The sequence below is a fragment of the Taurulus bubalis genome (genome assembly GCF_910589615.1).
Source record: "Taurulus bubalis genome assembly, chromosome: 2".
NCBI classification, from domain to species: domain Eukaryota; kingdom Metazoa; phylum Chordata; class Actinopteri; order Perciformes; family Cottidae; genus Taurulus; species Taurulus bubalis.
Window position 1 is genome coordinate 12,905,914 of NC_136590.1, and position 24,144 is coordinate 12,930,057.

A 24,144-nucleotide genomic window follows, 5' to 3' on the forward strand; every position below is an offset into this window, starting at 1 on the left:
CAAGCTCTCTGCCAGTTTCCAATCTTTACACCCTTAATTTAAGAAGTTACTTTCCACTTCTGCAACAATGAAGTAAACTACTAAAACAACCACAATTGCTGACTATATTTGAAGTACTAACTAAATAAACAGATAGTGTTGACTAGTTTAGACTCCCTTACTGGAAACGTTCACCCTTTAGTTTCTATTCCATTGAAATAAAGGTCACACTGACGGGGTGGGGCAGCAATTCTTTTAGTTTCACTCATGCCAAGTAGTTATGTATTTGACATGTATTGGCATCATTACCCTCACAACATTTAATATTGTTATTAAAACAGCCTAAATAGAGTGGTGACCCCAAATTGATTTTGTTTTAATCTTAATGTGGAGAAAACCAAAGCAGGCCATCCTCCTTCAATGCTTCCTGTTACATGCTGAATGTAGTGGTAAATAGATGTGGACAGCTAGCTACGAGTTGCTTTGATGATTCAAATTATACATAACAAATGTTATCGTCAAGTGAACTAGTTTTACACTACCCAGCAGTAGTTACGTTAGTAAAGTCCTAAAGTAATAGATTAATTTGTATCTAGATAGAAAGATCTAGAGATAGAGACAAAGTAAGTATGTTTTGAGGCCTTACAGCCACCGTAGCTTGAATTGATTAATGCACAGTAATGTCTGTAGACAAAGAAAGAAAGAAAAACAGGTTTGAGCAGGAAGTGTTCACCTGCACCTTTTGTGTTTATATATAGACGCATACATTGCAGAAGATACAAAAACTCAATCAGAAAGACTCTGCACTAACTGAAGGCAACAAGTTTGTGACAGCACAGTATGGCAGCCTTGACTGTGGGGATACTCCTGATATGTGCAGTCCTTGCTGGACAAGGTGAGCTTTACCACCAGTTATGTATTTTAGACCAATATAGCATCTCTTTTAAAGTTTATGTTTAGTTCACCGTGAGAGGTTTTGACTTTATGGTAATTTTTATGGATTATATGTTGTGCTGGATTGCAAAGTCCTGAAATGTCTGGTTATTTTGCAGACTGTTAAAAACAGCTTTAAATATGACCTGAATATAAACTTCATAAAGACTAAGGCTGGACTTGAATATTAAATTAATGGGTGATTCTTTTGTTGAGGTCTGTTTCAATTTTGATATTTTAAATATATACATATATGTATGTATATATATATATACATATACATATATATATATATATACATATATGTATGTATATATATATATACATATACGTATATATATATATATACATATATGTATGTATATATATATATATATATATATACACATACATATATACATATACATGTATACATATATATATATATACATATACATATATACACATATATATATATATACACATACACATATATATACACATATATATATACACATACACACATATATATATATATATATATATATATATATATATATATATATATATATACACATACACACACATACATATATATATATATATATATATATATATATATATATATACACATACATATATATATATATATATATACACATACATATATATATATATATATGTAATCACTCGGCATTGCAAACATGCATAAACACACTAAACCTTTTGGAAAATGTTTCTTATTTAAACATGAGTAAAAACACAATAATACTGTAGGATAACAGACTTCTTAAAAGTGAATGCCTTCAATAAAGCCAAAATGAGACTTTGAGGTATGTCTACTCGCACTCACAGAGGGACGAGGAGACGAGACGCTGAGCGCAGACAGAGGCGTTTGCAGCAAGGCCGAGCTCCTCCTTGTGGCAGTAGCACCACAGTGGCAAGCATGTGGCAGGAGGCAGTCAGGAGACAGGACTCTAACTACATATAAGGAGAGGACAAGTGGAGATATTATTCAACTTGTATTCAAAAACGTTTTAATACATTGTTTTACAATATATTAAATAGGAAGATTTATTTTCATTATTTTAGCGGATTATTGTAAATTACTATCCAAAATAATTAATGGAAAAGAGTATATTTTGTTCCTTTGTTTAAAAATGAGCAAAATCATACATTAATAAAAGGAATGATAAACAAAAAAGTACAACAAGGTTGCTCAACGGATGTATACAGAGAACGGGGGCTCAGTTGACTGTAGGATCTACGGCAGCTGACCTGTGTCACAACAATGATGTTCCCAGGAAATGTGGCTCCACCCACTCAGCTTGGCAGCTTTGTATTTTATTTTGTATTCTTTATTCAAGAATTGCTCATGTACAATTTCATAAAGTGTCAATAAGAGACGGTGAAATGGATTTAAATACATTTAAATTAACAAGCCAGGGGTGCCGAACGAGTGAAGTTTGCTTACCGCTGTCCTGGCACCTGACTGACGGCTGCCACAGACTTGCCACAGACTTGCCTCTGTCAGTAATTGCACTTGCTGTCTCTCTGCGTTTGTGCACGTTCGCGTGAGGCGTAAAAACAGCGATCGTGGGCTCAACGTGACACAATTTTGATTAATAACTATGACGTGGAGAGGAGACGCTGAGCGCAGACAGAGGTGTTTGCAGCAAGGCCGAGCTCCTCCTTGTGGCAGTAGCACCACAGTGGCAAGCATGTGGCAGGAGGCAGTCAGGAGACAGGACTCTAACTACCGGCCCCCTAGTGGTGCACCTCTCTGACTACTGGTGTCAAGTCTCTGACTCGTCGTGGCACTTCCTGTGACAACTATTGGCACTAGCAGCTTGTGGCACCTACCCACACCTAACTACATATAAGGAGAGGACAAGGGGAGATATTATTCGACTAGTATTAAAAAATGTTTTGATAAATAGTTTTACAATATATTAAATAGGATGATTTATTTTCATTATTTTAGCCAATTGTTGTAAATGACTATAAAAGTAATTATTTGGAAAGAGTATATTTAGTTCCTTTTTGTTTCAAAACGAGCAAAATCATACATTAATAAAAATGAATGATAAACAAAAAAGTACGACAAGGTTGCTCGAAGGATGTATATAGAGAACGGGGGCTCAGTTGACTCAACTAAAATCATAAATAGGATTTACGGCAGCTGACCTTTGTCTCAACAATGGGTGTTCCCAGGAAATGTGGCTCCACACACGTTTTTTTCTTTATTCAAGAATTGCTCATGTACAATTTCATAAAGTGTCATTAAGAGATGGTACAATTGATTTAAATACATTTAAACTATCAAGCCATGGGTGCCGAACAAGTGAAGTTTGCTTACCGCTGTCCTGGCACCTGACTGACGGCTGCCACAGACTTGCCACAGACTTGCCTCTGTCAGTAATTGCACTTGCTGTCTCTCTGCGTTTGTGCACGTTCGCGTGAGGCGTAAAAACAGCGATCGTGGGCTCAACGTGACACAATTTTGATTAATAACTATGGGGGAATCCTCTGTTTGTGATAAAGGAAATGTGTTGCTTTCATGACACAAGTCTGTTCTGCATAACCGAGAAGTTAAAGCGCTCCTCCAGTCATGGAGGTCCATGATCGCACTGCAGGTTTGGTTTCTACACACCTCATCAGCAGTTGATGAAGCAGCTGGAACTGTAGTGCCACATTGTGTCAGTAGTTACTCATATCTGCTTTAATACTAATACTCATCTCTCTTTCCTGCAGGGTCAAAGGCTCAGGGTAAGCACAGTCACATTTCATTTATTATCAGAGTTGCACTGTAACAACGTTGAACACAGCTACAAATGAAGAACATGTGATCTGCCTCACTTTATTGTATATGACAGACAGTTGTCTCTGCTCTGGCAGATTGTGGAGTGGCACCTCTGAACTCAAGGTCAAGGATAGTGGGTGGAGAGAATGCTACAGCTGGGTCATGGCCCTGGCAGGCCAGCCTGCACATCAATTTCAGGGGGCGCCGCTTTCACATCTGCGGGGCGACACTGATCAGTGCCCAGTGGGTACTCACAGCTGCCCACTGCATCGTAATGTAAGAAAAACTCATAGCACCGGCATCTTTTGACTAATGTATTTTATTTTTAGATATCTACAAAGCTTTCGAGTTTTGATAAAGTGGAGTAGCCGTTCATTTTACAGTCTTAAAGCAAATTTGGCTTTGGTAATTCTTTTTCAAAAGCGATTAAAACCATAACATAACCATAACGTAACTCATTTCAACTTGTACATCAACTCGTACATCAATTCACAAATAATGTACATCCCCGTCAGTCACTACATCCTGGTGCCTGACCTGGTCTTTGATACATGTGTTCTTTTAAATTTGCAAATATATTTTTCATCTTTAAGTTCTGGCTCCTCCGTTTTGTCCACGTCAGATCAAATCTTAAAACTAGATTTAAAATGTAATGTAGGCAATAGCCTATTTGTCATATTCTACCACTACATCCATTAAGGAAATGTAAGCCTGGTAAATAATGAATAAATGGACAACACTGTTTTACAGTTGCCTGCTTGTCCTCGATTAAGGAACTTCAATTTACTGATACACCGGCTGACTAGTTCTGATAAAAACTTGTTGCAACCTGAGAGACTCAAAATTAATATTCATTGATTTGTTATTTCATCCAGAAACTCGACCAGTTCATGGATTCTCTACTTTGGAAGAGAGACTCAGTCTGGCCCTAACATTCATGAGGTAAACCGCAACGTGTCCCAGATCATCGTCCATCCTGACTACAACAACACCTTAATCAACAACGACATCGCCCTTATGAAGCTCGAGAGCCCTGTCACATTCACTGACTACATCAGACCTGTCTGTCTGGCAAGTAACTCCAGCCAGTTTCACACCTCCACCCCCTGCTGGGCCACTGGTTGGGGCAGACTTGGAAATAATGGTGAGTATTGGCATGATAACATGACAACCCAATATAGTAAATCTGCTTAACATCAGCATGTTAGCGTGGACATTGTGAGCATGTTAGCATACTGCTCAAAGCACTGCTGTGCCTGGTGCAGCCTTACAGAGCCGCTAGCATGGAGTCCTGTTTCCTGACAGTTAATCCTGATTTCACATCTCTGTTTCTATCTAAGTCGTCCCCAGGGTGCATTGTGGCATGAACAAAAGAATAGAGTGCAAGACCTATTGCATTGATAGACAACTTCTTGACTATTGTTGGGCTTGTCTCAGAATATACACTCACAAAAACAATAAAACCGAAATCTCAGCGATCCACAGAAGTTACTTGACGAGAAAACCAGCAAAGAATAAAAATATCCATAAAACTGTGAAAGACACTGTACCCTCTGATTTCATACTCTGTCTCCCACAGAGCCCAACGTAGCATTTGACTCACTGCAGGAAGTTCAGGTTCCTGTCATTGGAGAAAAGCAGTGCCGTTGCAACTACATCTCAGAAGCAGAGGCAAACATCACTGACCAAATGATTTGTGCGGGACAAGAGAACAAAGGAACATGCCAGGTAAAATAATAATCCATTGTTGTATGATTTTAAGTTTAAGCTGTCTTCTTCCTTAAAACTATCAAAGAAACTCTTAAACTCTATGCACACAGTTAAAATAGTATCTCTGATCTTACATTTCTCTTACATTTCTTAGCATAATGTAAACTTTGATATTTTTGATGTTAAAATGTTTTTGTTAGTGAGAATGTTAGAGGCTTTGTAAGATACATATACATAAATAGTATTACTGAGAGAAGTTTATAAAGTATGAAGAACACAGACATCAGTCACTCTTGCCTCTGCTCATGTGAATTACTACCTGCATATCGCTGGTAAGTTTACAAGAATTTGCCAAATTCAAGATGTGGTAAACTAGGCGAGTTAAACAACACACAGACAGCTTTTTTGTTAGCTTGTTTGTAACAATTTGCTATTAACCGAGCTATGCCGCTGTGCTTATATAAACATAGCGGTGGTGGATGAGAGACAGAGCAGGGCCCTATTCCTCGTACCTTGGTTACTGAGTTAGCTGGATAATTTTCAGGATAAGATGACGCATGTCAGGCTTTTCGGTTCTACGAAGCAAGTTTGGATAAATCACCATAGCAACACATCGAAATCCCTTAACCTGCTCCAGGGCAGGTTTACTGAAATTCACTGGATAAGTTGGCCACTCCCACCAGACAAAAAAGGCAGCTTCCTTCCTCATTGATGAAGGAGCGATATTAGTTATATTAGTTTTATAGGGAGAGAGTTCTTCCAGATCGCCAAGATCCGTTCTCAAATCATCATGACTTCCTGTACGAGCGCTATCGATTCTGCAGAGACCTCCTTGTCGTACATTAAACACCACACGCGCAGCAGAGCATTGCTTGTCTCACAGACTATGCAGACTTGATCACAGCCTTGAGCTTTTTTGCGACTGGTACATGTTTGTACAGTGTCTGCGATGCGGAGAACATCGGGAAAGCCGCTGCATGGCGTACTGTTCGTAACGTTTATTTAGCTCTTAAGAAACTTATGGATGTGTTAAAGCACTCATAATGATATGACTGTTACTAGTACACCATACATATCATTATTGTAGAAAATGATTGAGGTGGACTCGTGATAAGAATACAGAGAATCACACACAATTCATTTTCATTGCGTCAATTGATTAAATTTCTGATTATGAATAATACATACATACAAACTGATCCGCCCATACACATATTCAAACTCCTAGTTATATGGTAATCTACACATACATGTATATACACATATATAGTACATGATACATAAGCGCATACAGTACATATATAAGTATATATTAAATTGTATACTACTGCCAGCAGGCAGGTCAATATCACCATATGGTGCCTTTGGGACTTCCCATTTCCAAAAAAAACAACTACGATTTTCCATTGAACTTCATATGCATTGTATTCAGATGTTATGCTGTTAGAAATGCATGTTGGTCAAACTCCCACACTTTTTTTAATAAATCAACTGCATGATGACAGTCTACTTGCAAACAGCCACATATGTCTACCAACAAATTTAAAGTAGAGTAAATACATTGTAATTACGTAGTGATTATAAATTGTACATTTTCAGAAAGATATTAAGTCCCTTTCTCAACAATATATTTTATTTGATGGGTAAAGTATTTGGATAATAACTAATTATGCAAATAATGTCCACCCTGCAATGAAAAACCTGCTGACAGGGTAGATACTACATAATACTACACACATAATATGATGAAAACTACTAAATATAAGTGTAAATACTTAGCCTGCAACATGCCACTGTTTCAGCCTCCATGAAGAAAGACACATTGGTTGTAGTAATGTCACTGAAAACATGAGAGGTTTTCTTTAAGGGGAAGTTTCCCCATAATGACAGGGTGGACAGCAATATCAGGGACACGTGAACATTTTTCAATATGATTATGAAAATAGAATATACATGATCAAAATGACTCATTTTATCAAATAACTTGTTGTGGACAATAAAACCATATAATTTTGAATGCAGCATTAGACTTTGCCATGATTATGGACTTGATTGATTTCCTCTCCTGCTCCTCAGCTGAGAACAAATAGGCTGTTCCTCTGAGTTTATTTGCCATTGTAGCGTTAGAAGATCATGGAATCTGTGCTCAACTATGCTCCCTTTTGAAGAGGAGCATGTACACGCAATTATCCAGATGACTGACGTCTTGTTCAGATTAACGAAACTGTTTGAAGGCGGATCGTCAATCATCTCGTAATTTAAGATGGATAAAAGGACATTTGATTGACTTTGTTGAACCAGGTACGAGGAATAGGGCCCAGACTCAAATAGGCATCGCGTCTGTTTAGATTTGTTTGGGTGTGTTAAACAGGTGTATTGATAAAGTGCTGTCTTTTGCCTCTCAGATCTGTTCACTGTGTGGGTGGGTGTAACGTCCCGACACAGAGAGCAGAGGAAATACATGCTGCAGTGTGATAACGAATTAGCTGACACCAAAATGTTAAAAAAGTACCAATAAACGAACAGAATGTTATTAATTCTCTGGTGTTTAAATACATTTAGCACCAGAGGATTTTAGGTTCCGGTACCTATCCCCAATATAAACTAACTGTTTTGTCCCATCTTTTTTAGGGGGACTCTGGTGGTCCTTTGCAATGCAAACAAGCCTTGCAGTGGATCCAGTCTGGCATTACCAGTTTTGGAGTACCTTGCGCCCTGGCTGGTTTCCCTGAAGTCTATGCCCGAGTATCTGAGTTCCAGAGTTGGATCATGGATCAAGTGGCTGGGGCAAACGTTAGCTTTGTAACATTCACCTCCAGTGGCACTGATGAAGACAACAACTTTGTGTGTAAGGCCACAGCAGAAGCAAACGTAACAGTTGTTGATAGTGGCAGTGTTCCTGCAGAACGAATGTTTGCATTTGTTCCTTTGTTGTGTTACGTTATGTTTGTCTTGTAATGTATACCTTACATGCATAATATCACAAAGATTGCAATGGAGTTTGTGTTGTCAAAGTGTCACCACACTGTAGCACTTAATTTTTTTCTCGGTTGACATTTTTTAGGGCTTGCACTTATTTTATTCCTTCTATTCTATCAGTCACAATGGGGTGAAATGAAAAGACTTAAATGAAAGAAAATGTATGAATTTAATGGGTTTAGTCTGAACTGATACTATTTCTGGGTATAGTTTGATTTGATTTTCTATACCGATTTCCACGCCTTGAAGTTAATTCAGATTCCACAACACGTTTCTTTTATACTTTGTGTGAATAATAACCTCATAGCCTTATCAAGCGCCTCTTGGTCGCGCACCTCTGAATTTTTGTAACTTAGTGCGTGTGATCACGTGACTGTCACAAAAAGTTCACTGATAAAAACACTATTTACATGTCTAGGGATTATACAAAATAGAATTAGACAAAGCGTTTTGGGATGCTTTAGAAACGGGTCTTTAAAACCTTCATTTGTGCATATATTTTGCCAGACAAATCAAATTGTTTACAGGATATTTAACCTTTGTGTCTTTATAATGGATTTAATGTTTGATTTGTTTCTTTAAAGGGCTTGTCAAAAGGCACTGAAGTAGTCCTTCCTCGGCTTTATGGGGGTTGGTTTATGGCTTTTTCATGTTTGTGCATGAAAGCACTGCTGAGTCTGTTAAAAAAGGCTGAAGTTATACAATTATTATGTGTGCTGTATTACCCTGTGTCCTTAAGATGCACTTGGGAGGTTTTAATTGAGTGTAAAAGGGAATATTTTTTGATAGTATTTTTTGTGTTAGCATACTGTGATATTCTGTACTATCTCAGGTTCAAACTGCACCATCTTTTCATAAAGTCAATTTGAGAAGTTGAAAATGTTCCTCAATTTGGGTCTCGTCTTGTCATTCAGGGGTGATGGTGGGTCCTGCAGGAAGTTTAGCACAACTGCCCCAGACCACATGCAACATATTTTCGCTATTTGAAAAGAAAATCAAGGAGAAAAGTATTTGTTTCTGACTATTCACCTCTCTATCAAGTTCATTGATTGATGAAAGAAACCCTATTAGTTTGCTGTATCTGTGTTGATCCCACTACTGAGCGGCACAGGGTCTTTGACCTGCTCCGTCTCCGACGTGGGCCGGTGCTCCCCTCCTGAGACGACCTGGTGGCTCCCCCAGGAACACCATATCGAAACCGAACTCTGCGGACACCCGATCGACACAGTCCGCTGCAGCTCAGAGCTCCTGAGCTCAAACCATCCGCCAGTTTATTCTACACATAACTTCCCATCTAATACGAGCTAAACCTATTTTGACGCTCAATAACAAGACAATATATTGAACTGAAAAGTGGATCAAATCACAATGTTGACTTATTTTCTTGTCTGGTATGAAACTACTCTGGATCATATGACAAAGGTGCAACATGAGACTTACATTTAGGTGTGATTAGGTTTAAAGGCCTGGTTGTTAGCCTAGTGACAAAACTGACGGTATTACTGAATGCATCAATGCACAATACATATTTAAAGTTCTCAGTACAAAACGCAACTGCATCTGAGTAACACATCACTATATGAAGACAATACATTTGTATATCGTCACACCAGGGCTCTCTTGATGAACTCTTCCTGGCATGCCTTTCCATTTCATTGTCACACCAGGCTTTGAGGGCATCTCACATTTAAGTACTGACTAAACAAACAGGTATTGTTCTGATCAACATACTTCCTGTTTGAAAATTACCCTTCATGCATACTTCTGCTAAGCTTCGGTGACAACAAAAGTAGACATAGTAACAGGAGCGTGGCAACAAAGACAGCCAGTCTGGTTTGAATGAAACTTACCCACCTTAATTAAAGGATTGCCCTTGCACTATCTGAGTAATGGGAATGGCCTTACAGCATTTAACATTGTTTTATAAAATAATTAATAAAATCAACCCAAAATTGTGTTTTTATAAGTCTCTCTGTGGCGGCGGGGCGGGGTTGTGCTCAGCTGCAGAGGCTGTTGAGCAAGGGTGTGGAACAGGCTCCGTGATGAGGTAATCAGCCTCAGCTGGGGGCAATTGTGTGTGTGTGTGTGTGTGTCTCCCCATTAAAACAGGAGTAGCGTCTGATGAACGGGTAGAGAGCGGTGAGCAGAGGCGATGTAGCCAAAACAGCAGAGTCCACGGCACAGAGACAAGCAGGCGGGTGCTCAGGGGAAAGGCCGAGAGCACACACCAGACAGCTGATCAGAACCAATAAAGCATTTTACTAACTGCAAATCCGCAGCGTGTTGCCTTTGTGCCGCCAAGACTCATGGGGTTTACACAGGGGACGTTACACTCTCTAAAATAATTATGACAAGCATTAAGATGTTACATTTTTCTGTGTTAATGTGCCAACAAGGGTAATACGGAACTGAAACCAACTGTTGGCGACAGATGATATTATTGGCCTAATGTTACTATGTTCTCCTCTTGGCCTTGGTCCCTCCTTCGTTGCTCTGCTGTCAGTGTCGAACACAGGATTATACTGTCGGAGCAGTGTGGGTCAAGCTTAGTTTAAATGCATAGAAACTTCTTCTTTTGAGTATATATTTTGTAGCCAAATCAAATTGTTTCCTGCTAAATCAGCTAAACATTAGCATGTTAGCCTGGACATTGTGAGCATGTTAGCATACTGCTCAAAGCACTGCTGTGCCTGGTGCAGCCTTACAGAGCCGCTAGCATGGCTGTAGTCGTGTTTCCTCAGTTAATCCTCTATTCACATATCTCTTTCTATCTAAATCGTCCCCAGAGTGGAATACCTATTGCATTGGCAGAAGACTTCTTGACTATTGTTGGGTCTCAAAACTACAAACAACTTTGATAAACAAGTTATATGACGAGAAAAACATCACCACCAAAAAGCCACCTTTATACCCCTTCTCCCACAGAGCCCTCAATAGCCTTTGACTCACTGGAGGATGTTCAGATTCCTGTCATTGGAGAAAAGCAGTGCAGTTGCATCGACAGGCCATTACCGGAGGCAAACATCACTGACAAAAAGATTTGTGCGGGACAAGAGAACAAAGTAGGATGTTGTAGGATATTAAGTAGCTTTACTGACCACTTTCTTCTATACCTTATTACAACGCTCAAAGAAACTATTTAACTCAATGCACGCAGTTAAAATGCTATCTCTTGTCTTATATTTTTCTTTAGAAATTCCAGCACCGTCATGCAATGTTAATAAAATATTTAGATTTTTGTCACCAGCAGTTTTGGAGTACATTGTGCCCGGACTGGTTTCCCTGAAGTCTATGCCAGAGTATTTGGATAAAGCCAGATACGAGGCGGGGTTAAAAGTTAGCTTTGTGAGATTCACCTCCAGTGGCACTGCTAAAGAGCTTTCATTTTGAAACACGTCATCTCAAAAAACAAGTAATTCAGAGCGATACGGGGGAAAAGTAAATGTGTGTTTCATTTACTCTTAACCAGTAACATATAGACAGATATTTACACATCTGAACAAAATCTCACATGTGTACCTTTTATATAAAACCCGCATTATTAAAATAGCCCTAGTTGCAGAGGTACACCCTTTTTAGTTTGGGTATGCAATTTTCGAGAAGGGCCTAAAAATTATATTATTCTAGTTTAAAACATTTTGGTTTTATTGGTATAAGATTTTAAGCTTATTGAGATGAAGACCACAATGTGTCATACAAATCAAACTGCTTCAAGGAATTGTTCTTTCCAACCTCCCTAAAGCTGCGGAACCTTTGCAACAAGGAAGCAATTTAAAAAGAGGTCTTGTCACTAAAACAACGGAGTGGTGGCCCCAAAATATTATTGGCCTAATGTTACTGTGTTCTCCTCTTGGCCTGGGTCCCTCCTTCGTTGGGCTGCTGTCAGTGTCGAACACAGGATTATACTGTCGGAGCAGTGTGGGTCAAGCTTACTTTCCGCCTCTGCAACAATCAAGTAAACAACTAAAACAACCACAATTGCTGACTATATTTTAAGCACTAACTAAAAAAACAGATAGTGTTGACTAGTTTAGACTCCCTTAGACCTCATGGGGAGGACATCAACAGCATGACTGACTGCATCACTGAAACTGAATACATCAAGTTCTGTGAACACACCACCATACCATCCTGGACTGTGCGCTGCTTCCCCAACAACAAGCCCTGGATCACCAGGGACCTGAAGGCTCTTCTTAATAAGAAGAAAGCTGCTTTCAGCTCTGGGGACAGGGATGAGCTCAGGAGAGTCCAGCGCGACCTGAAGGTGAAGATCAGGGAGGGCAAGGACCCCTACAGGAGGAAGCTGGAGGCCAAACTCCAGCAGAACAACACGAGGGAGGTTTGGAACGGGATGAAGCAGATTACCGGCTTCAAGGTGGGAGGGAGACAACCAGGGGGCTCCCTGGAGAGGGTCAACGAGCTGAACTGTTTCTTCAATAGGTTTAGTTCACAGCCCTCATCCGTCTCCTCCTCTCACCACACCTCCACACCTCCCCCACGACGCCATCATCTACCTGCTGCAACGAGCCCAGTCGCACCTGGATGGAACAGGTGTCTCTGTGACAGTCACTTTCTTTGACTTCTCCAGTGCATTTAACACCATCCAACCACTGCTACTGGGTGAGAAGCTGCGGGTGGTGCGGGTAGACGTACCCACCATCTCCTGGATTACTGACTACCTCACAGGCAGACCACAGTTTGTCAGAATGGGCCGTGTGCTGTCTGGGACGGTGGTCAGTGATGTTGGAGCCCCACAGGGAACTGTTCTGTCTCCCTTCCTGTTCACCCTGTTCACCACTGACTTCCAGTACAACACGGAGTCATGCCATCTGCAGAAGTTCTCTGATGACTCTGCAGTGGTCGGGTGTATTAGGGATGGACGGGAGGAGGAGTACAGGGCAGTGGTGAGTGACTTTGTGAAGTGGGCCGGTGAGAATCACCTGCTTCTGAACGTGGCCAAGACCACAGAGATGGTGGCTCCTAGTCCTCTGAGTGTTCTGGGAGAGGACGTGGACATGGTGGAGGAGTACAGGTATCTGGGTGTTGCCATCGACAGCCGACTGAACTGGAAGGCCAACGTCAACGCTGTGTACAAGAAGGGGATGAGTCGACTCTTTTTCCTGAAGAAGCTTCGATCTTCAATGTGTGCAGCAAGATGCTGGAGATGTTCTACAAGTCGGTTGTGGCCAGCGCCCTGTACTTCGCTATTGTCTGCTGGGGGAGCAGCATTGGAGCCGGTGACACCAACAGACTTAACAAGCTAGTTAAGAAGGCCGGCTCCATCATCGGCTGCAAGCAGGAGTTTCTGGAGCAGGTGGTGGAAGGGAGGACACTGAAGAAACTTTTGTCCATATTGGACAACCTGGACCACCCTCTCTACCACCTGCTGCAGGGCCAGAGGAGCACTTTCTCTAACAGATTCCTCACGCTCCGCTGCAATAAGGACCGTTACAGGAGAACATTCCTGCCGTCAGCAATACGGCTTTATAACAAGTCTCCGCTTGCTAGTTCCTCTGTGGATTAATTCATCACTGTACCATACATACTTTTTGCACTTTCTACTGTTTATCTAATTTACTTAGTTAATGAATACACTCTGTTGCTGTAAATATAAATATATTCTCCAGTTAGTTGTATTCTATTCTTTTTTATTGTGTATATTTAAATATATATAAACATATATATATAGATATATATTTATATATATCTATATATAGATATATATATATATGACTTTGTTTTAATTTGTATATATCTTTCATCCCTTTTGCTTCTTTATATATTTGATCTTTTATCTTGTGTGTTTGTATCTTCAATTGTAAGGCGCTACTGATGACGACCAAAAAATTTCCCCTCGGGGATTAATAATGTATATATTCATTTATTCATTCATTCATTACTGGAAACTTTCACCCTTTAGTTTCTATTCCATTGAAATAAAAGTCACACTGACGGGGTGGGGCAGCAATTCTTTTGAAATGTATTTGCCGCTATAGAGCCAAGCTCTCTGCCAGTTTCCAATCTTTATACCCTTAATTTAAGAAGTTACTTTCCACCTCTGCAACAATGAAGTAAACTACTAAAACAACCACAATTGCTGATTATATTTTAAGCTCCTAGTTTAGACTCCCTTACTGGAAACGTTCACCCTTTAGTTTCTATTCCATTGAAATAAAGGTCACACTGACGGGGTGGGGCAGCAATTCTTTTAGTTTCACTCATGCCAAGTAGTTATGTATTTGGCATGTACTGGCATCATTAACCTCACAACATTTAATATTGTTTTTAAAACAGCCTAAATAGAGTGGTGACCCCAAATTGATTTTGTTTTAATCTTAATGTGGAGAAAACCAAAGCAGGCCATCCTCCTTCAATGCTTCCTGTTACATGCTGAATGTAGTGGTAAATAGATGTGGACAGCTAGCTACGAGTTGCTTTGATGATTCAAATTATACATAACAAATGTTATCGTCAAGTGAACTATGATGTAGTTTTGCACTACCCAGAAGTATATACATTAGTTACGTTAGTAAAGTCCTAAAGTAATAGATTAATTTATATCTAGATAGAAAGATCTAGAGATAGAGACAAAGTAAGTATGTTTTGAGGCCTTACCAGCCACCGTAGATTGAATTAATTAATGCACAGTAATGTCTGTAGACAAAGAAAGAAAGAAAAACAGGTTTGAGCAGGAAGTGTTCACCTGCACCTTTTGTGTTTATATATAGACGCATACATTGCAGAAGATACAAAAACTCAATCAGAAAGACTCTGCACTAACTGAAAGCAACAAGTTTGTGACAGCACAGGATGGCAGCCTTGACTGTGGGGATACTCCTGATATGTGCAGTCCTTGCTGGACAAGGTGAGCTTTACCCTGATTTACCAGTTTATTATGTAATTTAGACCAATAGATCATCTCTTTTAAAGCTTATATTTAGTTTTTGTTCATCATGTTAGAGAGGTTTTGACTTTATGGTTATTTTTATGGATGTATGTGTTGTGCTGGATTGTAAAGTCCTGAAATGTCTGGTTATTTTACAGACTGTTAAAAACAGCTTTAAATATGACCTGAATATAAACTCCATAAAGACTAAGGCTGGACTTGAATAATCTACTAATGGGTTATTTGTTTGTTGAGTATGAATTCTATTTCAATTTGGGTATTATATATATATATATAAATAATCACTCAACATTGCAAACATGAATAAAACACACTAAACCTTTTGGTAAATGCTTCTTATTAAAAAATGAATACAAACACAAACAATAATACTGTATAATAACAGACTTCTTAAAAGTGAATGCCTTTAATAAAACCAAAAGACAAGTGTTGCAGCGCTGTGAGATGAGACTTTGAGGTACGTCTACTCGCACTCACAGAGGGACGTGGAGAGGAGACGCTGAGCGCAGACAGAGGCGTTTGCAGCAAGGCCGAGCTCCTCCTTGTGGCAGTAGCACCACAGTGGCAAGCATGTGGCAGGAGGCAGTCAGGAGACAGGACTCTAACTACCGGCCCCCTAGTGGTGCACCTCTCTGACTACTGGTGTCAAGTCTCTGACTCGTCGTGGCACTTCCTGTGACAACTATTGGCACTAGCAGCTTGTGGCACCTACCCACACCTAACTACATATAAGGAGAGGACAAGGGGAGATATTATTCGACTAGTATTAAAACATTTTTTGATAAATAGTTTTACAATATATTAAATAGGATGATTTATTTTCATTATTTTAGCCAATTGTTGTAAATGACTATAAAAGTAATTATTTGGAAAGAGTATATTTAGTTCCTTTTTGTTTCAAAACGAGCAAAATCATACATTAATAAAAATGAATGATAAACAAAAAAGTACGACAAGGTTGCTCGAAGGATGTATATAGAGAACGGGGGCTCAGTTGACTCAACTAAAATCATAAATAGGATTTACGGCAGCTGACCTTTGTCTCAACAATGGGTGTTCCCAGGAAATGTGGCTCCACACACGTTTTTTTCTTTATTCAAGAATTGCTCATGTACAATTTCATAAAGTGTCATTAAGAGATGGTACAATTGATTTAAATACATTTAAACTATCAAGCCATGGGTGCCGAACAAGTGAAGTTTGCTTACCGCTGTCCTGGCACCTGACTGACGGCTGCCACAGACTTGCCACAGACTTGCCTCTGTCAGTAATTGCACTTGCTGTCTCTCTGCGTTTGTGCACGTTCGCGTGAGGCGTAAAAACAGCGATCGTGGGCTCAACGTGACACAATTTTGATTAATAACTATGGGGGAATCCTCTGTTTGTGATAAAGGAAATGTGTTGCTTTCATGACACAAGTCTGTTCTGCATAACCGAGAAGTTAAAGCGCTCCTCCAGTCATGGAGGTCCATGATCGCACTGCAGGTTTGGTTTCTACACACCTCATCAGCAGTTGATGAAGCAGCTGGAACTGTAGTGCCACATTGTGTCAGTAGTTACTCATATCTGCTTTAATACTAATACTCATCTCTCTTTCCTGCAGGGTCAAAGGCTCAGGGTAAGCACAGTCACATTTCATTTATTATCAGAGTTGCACTGTAACAACGTTGAACACAGCTACAAATGAAGAACATGTGATCTGCCTCACTTTATTGTATATGACAGACAGTTGTCTCTGCTCTGGCAGATTGTGGAGTGGCACCTCTGAACTCAAGGTCAAGGATAGTGGGTGGAGAGAATGCTACAGCTGGGTCATGGCCCTGGCAGGCCAGCCTGCACATCAATTTCAGGGGGCGCCGCTTTCACATCTGCGGGGCGACACTGATCAGTGCCCAGTGGGTACTCACAGCTGCCCACTGCATCGTAATGTAAGAAAAACTCATAGCACCGGCATCTTTTGACTAATGTATTTTATTTTTAGATATCTACAAAGCTTTCGAGTTTTGATAAAGTGGAGTAGCCGTTCATTTTACAGTCTTAAAACAAATTTGGCTTTGGTAATTCTTTTTCAAAAGCGATTAAAACCATAACATAACCATAACGTAACTCATTTCAACTTGTACATCAACTCGTACATCAATTCACAAATAATGTACATCCCCGTCAGTCACTACATCCTGGTGCCTGACCTGGTCTTTGATACATGTGTTCTTTTAAATTTGCAAATATATTTTTCATCTTTAAGTTCTGGCTCCTCCGTTTTGTCCACGTCAGATCAAATCTTAAAACTAGATTTAAAATGTAATGTAGGCAATAGCCTATTTGTCATATTCTACCACTACATCCATTAAGGAAATGTAAGCCTGGTAAATAATGAATAAATGGACAACACTGTTTTACAGTTGCCTGCTTGTCCTCGATTAAGGAACTTCAATTTACTGATACACCGGCTGACTAGTTCTGATAAAAACTTGTTGCAACCTGAGAGACTCAAAATTAATATTCATTGATTTGTTATTTCATCCAGAAACTCGACCAGTTCATGGATTCTCTACTTTGGAAGAGAGACTCAGTCTGGCCCTAACATTCATGAGGTAAACCGCAACGTGTCCCAGATCATCGTCCATCCTGACTACAACAACACCTTAATCAACAACGACATCGCCCTTATGAAGCTCGAGAGCCCTGTCACATTCACTGACTACATCAGACCTGTCTGTCTGGCAAGTAACTCCAGCCAGTTTCACACCTCCACCCCCTGCTGGGCCACTGGTTGGGGCAGACTTGGAAATAATGGTGAGTATTGGCATGATAACATGACAACCCAATATAGTAAATCTGCTTAACATCAGCATGTTAGCGTGGACATTGTGAGCATGTTAGCATACTGCTCAAAGCACTGCTGTGCCTGGTGCAGCCTTACAGAGCCGCTAGCATGGAGTCCTGTTTCCTGACAGTTAATCCTGATTTCACATCTCTGTTTCTATCTAAGTCGTCCCCAGGGTGCATTGTGGCATGAACAAAAGAATAGAGTGCAAGACCTATTGCATTGATAGACAACTTCTTGACTATTGTTGGGCTTGTCTCAGAATATACACTCACAAAAACAATAAAACCGAAATCTCAGCGATCCACAGAAGTTACTTGACGAGAAAACCAGCAAAGAATAAAAATATCCATAAAACTGTGAAAGACACTGTACCCTCTGATTTCATACTCTGTCTCCCACAGAGCCCAACGTAGCATTTGACTCACTGCAGGAAGTTCAGGTTCCTGTCATTGGAGAAAAGCAGTGCCGTTGCAACTACATCTCAGAAGCAGAGGCAAACATCACTGACCAAATGATTTGTGCGGGACAAGAGAACAAAGGAACATGCCAGGTAAAATAATAATCCATTGTTGTATGATTTTAAGTTTAAGCTGTCTTCTTCCTTAAAACTATCAAAGAAACTCTTAAACTCTATGCACACAGTTAAAATAGTATCTCTGATCTTACATTTCTCTTACATTTCTTAGCATAATGTAAACTTTGATATTTTTGATGTTAAAATGTTTTTGTTAGTGAGAATGTTAGAGGCTTTGTAAGATACATATACATAAATAGTATTACTGAGAGAAGTTTATAAAGTATGAAGAACACAGACATCAGTCACTCTTGCCTCTGCTCATGTGAATTACTACCTGCATATCGCTGGTAAGTTTACAAGAATTTGCCAAATTCAAGATGTGGTAAACTAGGCGAGTTAAACAACACACAGACAGCTTTTTTGTTAGCTTGTTTGTAACAATTTGCTATTAACCGAGCTATGCCGCTGTGCTTATATAAACATAGCGGTGGTGGATGAGAGACAGAGCAGGGCCCTATTCCTCGTACCTTGGTTACTGAGTTAGCTGGATAATTTTCAGGATAAGATGACGCATGTCAGGCTTTTCGGTTCTACGAAGCAAGTTTGGATAAATCACCATAGCAACACATCGAAATCCCTTAACCTGCTCCAGGGCAGGTTTACTGAAATTCACTGGATAAGTTGGCCACTCCCACCAGACAAAAAAGGCAGCTTCCTTCCTCATTGATGAAGGAGCGATATTAGTTATATTAGTTTTATAGGGAGAGAGTTCTTCCAGATCGCCAAGATCCGTTCTCAAATCATCATGACTTCCTGTACGAGCGCTATCGATTCTGCAGAGACCTCCTTGTCGTACATTAAACACCACACGCGCAGCAGAGCATTGCTTGTCTCACAGACTATGCAGACTTGATCACAGCCTTGAGCTTTTTTGCGACTGGTACATGTTTGTACAGTGTCTGCGATGCGGAGAACATCGGGAAAGCCGCTGCATGGCGTACTGTTCGTAACGTTTATTTAGCTCTTAAGAAACTTATGGATGTGTTAAAGCACTCATAATGATATGACTGTTACTAGTACACCATACATATCATTATTGTAGAAAATGATTGAGGTGGACTCGTGATAAGAATACAGAGAATCACACACAATTCATTTTCATTGCGTCAATTGATTAAATTTCTGATTATGAATAATACATACATACAAACTGATCCGCCCATACACATATTCAAACTCCTAGTTATATGGTAATCTACACATACATGTATATACACATATATAGTACATGATACATAAGCGCATACAGTACATATATAAGTATATATTAAATTGTATACTACTGCCAGCAGGCAGGTCAATATCACCATATGGTGCCTTTGGGACTTCCCATTTCCAAAAAAAACAACTACGATTTTCCATTGAACTTCATATGCATTGTATTCAGATGTTATGCTGTTAGAAATGCATGTTGGTCAAACTCCCACACTTTTTTTAATAAATCAACTGCATGATGACAGTCTACTTGCAAACAGCCACATATGTCTACCAACAAATTTAAAGTAGAGTAAATACATTGTAATTACGTAGTGATTATAAATTGTACATTTTCAGAAAGATATTAAGTCCCTTTCTCAACAATATATTTTATTTGATGGGTAAAGTATTTGGATAATAACTAATTATGCAAATAATGTCCACCCTGCAATGAAAAACCTGCTGACAGGGTAGATACTACATAATACTACACACATAATATGATGAAAACTACTAAATATAAGTGTAAATACTTAGCCTGCAACATGCCACTGTTTCAGCCTCCATGAAGAAAGACACATTGGTTGTAGTAATGTCACTGAAAACATGAGAGGTTTTCTTTAAGGGGAAGTTTCCCCATAATGACAGGGTGGACAGCAATATCAGGGACACGTGAACATTTTTCAATATGATTATGAAAATAGAATATACATGATCAAAATGACTCATTTTATCAAATAACTTGTTGTGGACAATAAAACCATATAATTTTGAATGCAGCATTAGACTTTGCCATGATTATGGACTTGATTGATTTCCTCTCCTGCTCCTCAGCTGAGAACAAATAGGCTGTTCCTCTGAGTTTATTTGCCATTGTAGCGTTAGAAGATCATGGAATCTGTGCTCAACTATGCTCCCTTTTGAAGAGGAGCATGTACACGCAATTATCCAGATGACTGACGTCTTGTTCAGATTAACGAAACTGTTTGAAGGCGGATCGTCAATCATCTCGTAATTTAAGATGGATAAAAGGACATTTGATTGACTTTGTTGAACCAGGTACGAGGAATAGGGCCCAGACTCAAATAGGCATCGCGTCTGTTTAGATTTGTTTGGGTGTGTTAAACAGGTGTATTGATAAAGTGCTGTCTTTTGCCTCTCAGATCTGTTCACTGTGTGGGTGGGTGTAACGTCCCGACACAGAGAGCAGAGGAAATACATGCTGCAGTGTGATAACGAATTAGCTGACACCAAAATGTTAAAAAAGTACCAATAAACGAACAGAATGTTATTAATTCTCTGGTGTTTAAATACATTTAGCACCAGAGGATTTTAGGTTCCGGTACCTATCCCCAATATAAACTAACTGTTTTGTCCCATCTTTTTTAGGGGGACTCTGGTGGTCCTTTGCAATGCAAACAAGCCTTGCAGTGGATCCAGTCTGGCATTACCAGTTTTGGAGTACCTTGCGCCCTGGCTGGTTTCCCTGAAGTCTATGCCCGAGTATCTGAGTTCCAGAGTTGGATCATGGATCAAGTGGCTGGGGCAAACGTTAGCTTTGTAACATTCACCTCCAGTGGCACTGATGAAGACAACAACTTTGTGTGTAAGGCCACAGCAGAAGCAAACGTAACAGTTGTTGATAGTGGCAGTGTTCCTGCAGAACGAATGTTTGCATTTGTTCCTTTGTTGTGTTACGTTATGTTTGTCTTGTAATGTATACCTTACATGCATAATATCACAAAGATTGCAATGGAGTTTGTGTTGTCAAAGTGTCACCACACTGTAGCACTTAATTTTTTTCTCGGTTGACATTTTTTAGGGCTTGCACTTATTTTATTCCTTCTATTCTATCAGTCACAATGGGGTGAAATGAAAAGACTTAAATGAAAGAAAATGTATGAATTTAATGGGTTTAGTCTGAACTGATACTATTTCTGGGTATAGTTTGATTTGATTTTCTATACCGATTTCCACGCCTTGAAGTTAATTCAGATTCCACAACACGTTTCTTTTATACTTTGTGTGAATAATAACCTCATAGCCTTATCAAGCGCCTCTTGGTCGCGCACCTCTGAATTTTTGTAACTTAGTGCGTGTGATCACGTGACTGTCACAAAAAGTTCACTGATAAAAACACTATTTACATGTCTAGGGATTATACAAAATAGAATTAGACAAAGCGTTTTGGGATGCTTTAGAAACGGGTCTTTAAAACCTTCATTTGTGCATATATTTTGCCAGACAAATCAAATTGTTTACAGGATATTTAACCTTTGTGTCTTTATAATGGATTTAATGTTTGATTTGTTTCTTTAAAGGGCTTGTCAAAAGGCACTGAAGTAGTCCTTCCTCGGCTTTATGGGGGTTGGTTTATGGCTTTTTCATGTTTGTGCATGAAAGCACTGCTGAGTCTGTTAAAAAAGGCTGAAGTTATACAATTATTATGTGTGCTGTATTACCCTGTGTCCTTAAGATGCACTTGGGAGGTTTTAATTGAGTGTAAAAGGGAATATTTTTTGATAGTATTTTTTGTGTTAGCATACTGTGATATTCTGTACTATCTCAGGTTCAAACTGCACCATCTTTTCATAAAGTCAATTTGAGAAGTTGAAAATGTTCCTCAATTTGGGTCTCGTCTTGTCATTCAGGGGTGATGGTGGGTCCTGCAGGAAGTTTAGCACAACTGCCCCAGACCACATGCAACATATTTTCGCTATTTGAAAAGAAAATCAAGGAGAAAAGTATTTGTTTCTGACTATTCACCTCTCTATCAAGTTCATTGATTGATGAAAGAAACCCTATTAGTTTGCTGTATCTGTGTTGATCCCACTACTGAGCGGCACAGGGTCTTTGACCTGCTCCGTCTCCGACGTGGGCCGGTGCTCCCCTCCTGAGACGACCTGGTGGCTCCCCCAGGAACACCATATCGAAACCGAACTCTGCGGACACCCGATCGACACAGTCCGCTGCAGCTCAGAGCTCCTGAGCTCAAACCATCCGCCAGTTTATTCTACACATAACTTCCCATCTAATACGAGCTAAACCTATTTTGACGCTCAATAACAAGACAATATATTGAACTGAAAAGTGGATCAAATCACAATGTTGACTTATTTTCTTGTCTGGTATGAAACTACTCTGGATCATATGACAAAGGTGCAACATGAGACTTACATTTAGGTGTGATTAGGTTTAAAGGCCTGGTTGTTAGCCTAGTGACAAAACTGACGGTATTACTGAATGCATCAATGCACAATACATATTTAAAGTTCTCAGTACAAAACGCAACTGCATCTGAGTAACACATCACTATATGAAGACAATACATTTGTATATCGTCACACCAGGGCTCTCTTGATGAACTCTTCCTGGCATGCCTTTCCATTTCATTGTCACACCAGGCTTTGAGGGCATCTCACATTTAAGTACTGACTAAACAAACAGGTATTGTTCTGATCAACATACTTCCTGTTTGAAAATTACCCTTCATGCATACTTCTGCTAAGCTTCGGTGACAACAAAAGTAGACATAGTAACAGGAGCGTGGCAACAAAGACAGCCAGTCTGGTTTGAATGAAACTTACCCACCTTAATTAAAGGATTGCCCTTGCACTATCTGAGTAATGGGAATGGCCTTACAGCATTTAACATTGTTTTATAAAATAATTAATAAAATCAACCCAAAATTGTGTTTTTATAAGTCTCTCTGTGGCGGCGGGGCGGGGTTGTGCTCAGCTGCAGAGGCTGTTGAGCAAGGGTGTGGAACAGGCTCCGTGATGAGGTAATCAGCCTCAGCTGGGGGCAATTGTGTGTGTGTGTGTGTGTGTCTCCCCATTAAAACAGGAGTAGCGTCTGATGAACGGGTAGAGAGCGGTGAGCAGAGGCGATGTAGCCAAAACAGCAGAGTCCACGGCACAGAGACAAGCAGGCGGGTGCTCAGGGGAAAGGCCGAGAGCACACACCAGACAGCTGATCAGAACCAATAAAGCATTTTACTAACTGCAAATCCGCAGCGTGTTGCCTTTGTGCCGCCAAGACTCATGGGGTTTACACAGGGGACGTTACACTCTCTAAAATAATTATGACAAGCATTAAGATGTTACATTTTTCTGTGTTAATGTGCCAACAAGGGTAATACGGAACTGAAACCAACTGTTGGCGACAGATGATATTATTGGCCTAATGTTACTATGTTCTCCTCTTGGCCTTGGTCCCTCCTTCGTTGCTCTGCTGTCAGTGTCGAACAC

At 39.8% G+C, this 24,144-nt stretch overlaps 1 protein-coding gene across 1 annotated transcript; it reads left to right on the plus strand.

The window, feature by feature from the left end:
• Positions 1–2,612: 2,612 nt before the first annotated feature.
• Positions 2,613–22,515, plus strand: LOC306753799 (transmembrane protease serine 9-like; the record flags this gene model as incomplete). Its single annotated transcript, XM_079237717.1, has 12 exons — positions 2,613–2,664; positions 3,646–3,660; positions 3,790–3,970; positions 4,570–4,838; positions 5,274–5,422; positions 8,036–8,349; positions 12,614–12,722; positions 16,894–16,908; positions 17,016–17,218; positions 17,818–18,086; positions 18,522–18,670; positions 21,284–22,515. The coding sequence occupies 12 exons, from the start codon at positions 2,613–2,615 to the stop codon at positions 21,608–21,610; spliced, it is 2,052 nt and encodes a 683-aa protein (XP_079093843.1). The 3' UTR covers positions 21,611–22,515.
• Between the last annotated feature and the right edge of the window lie 1,629 nt (positions 22,516–24,144).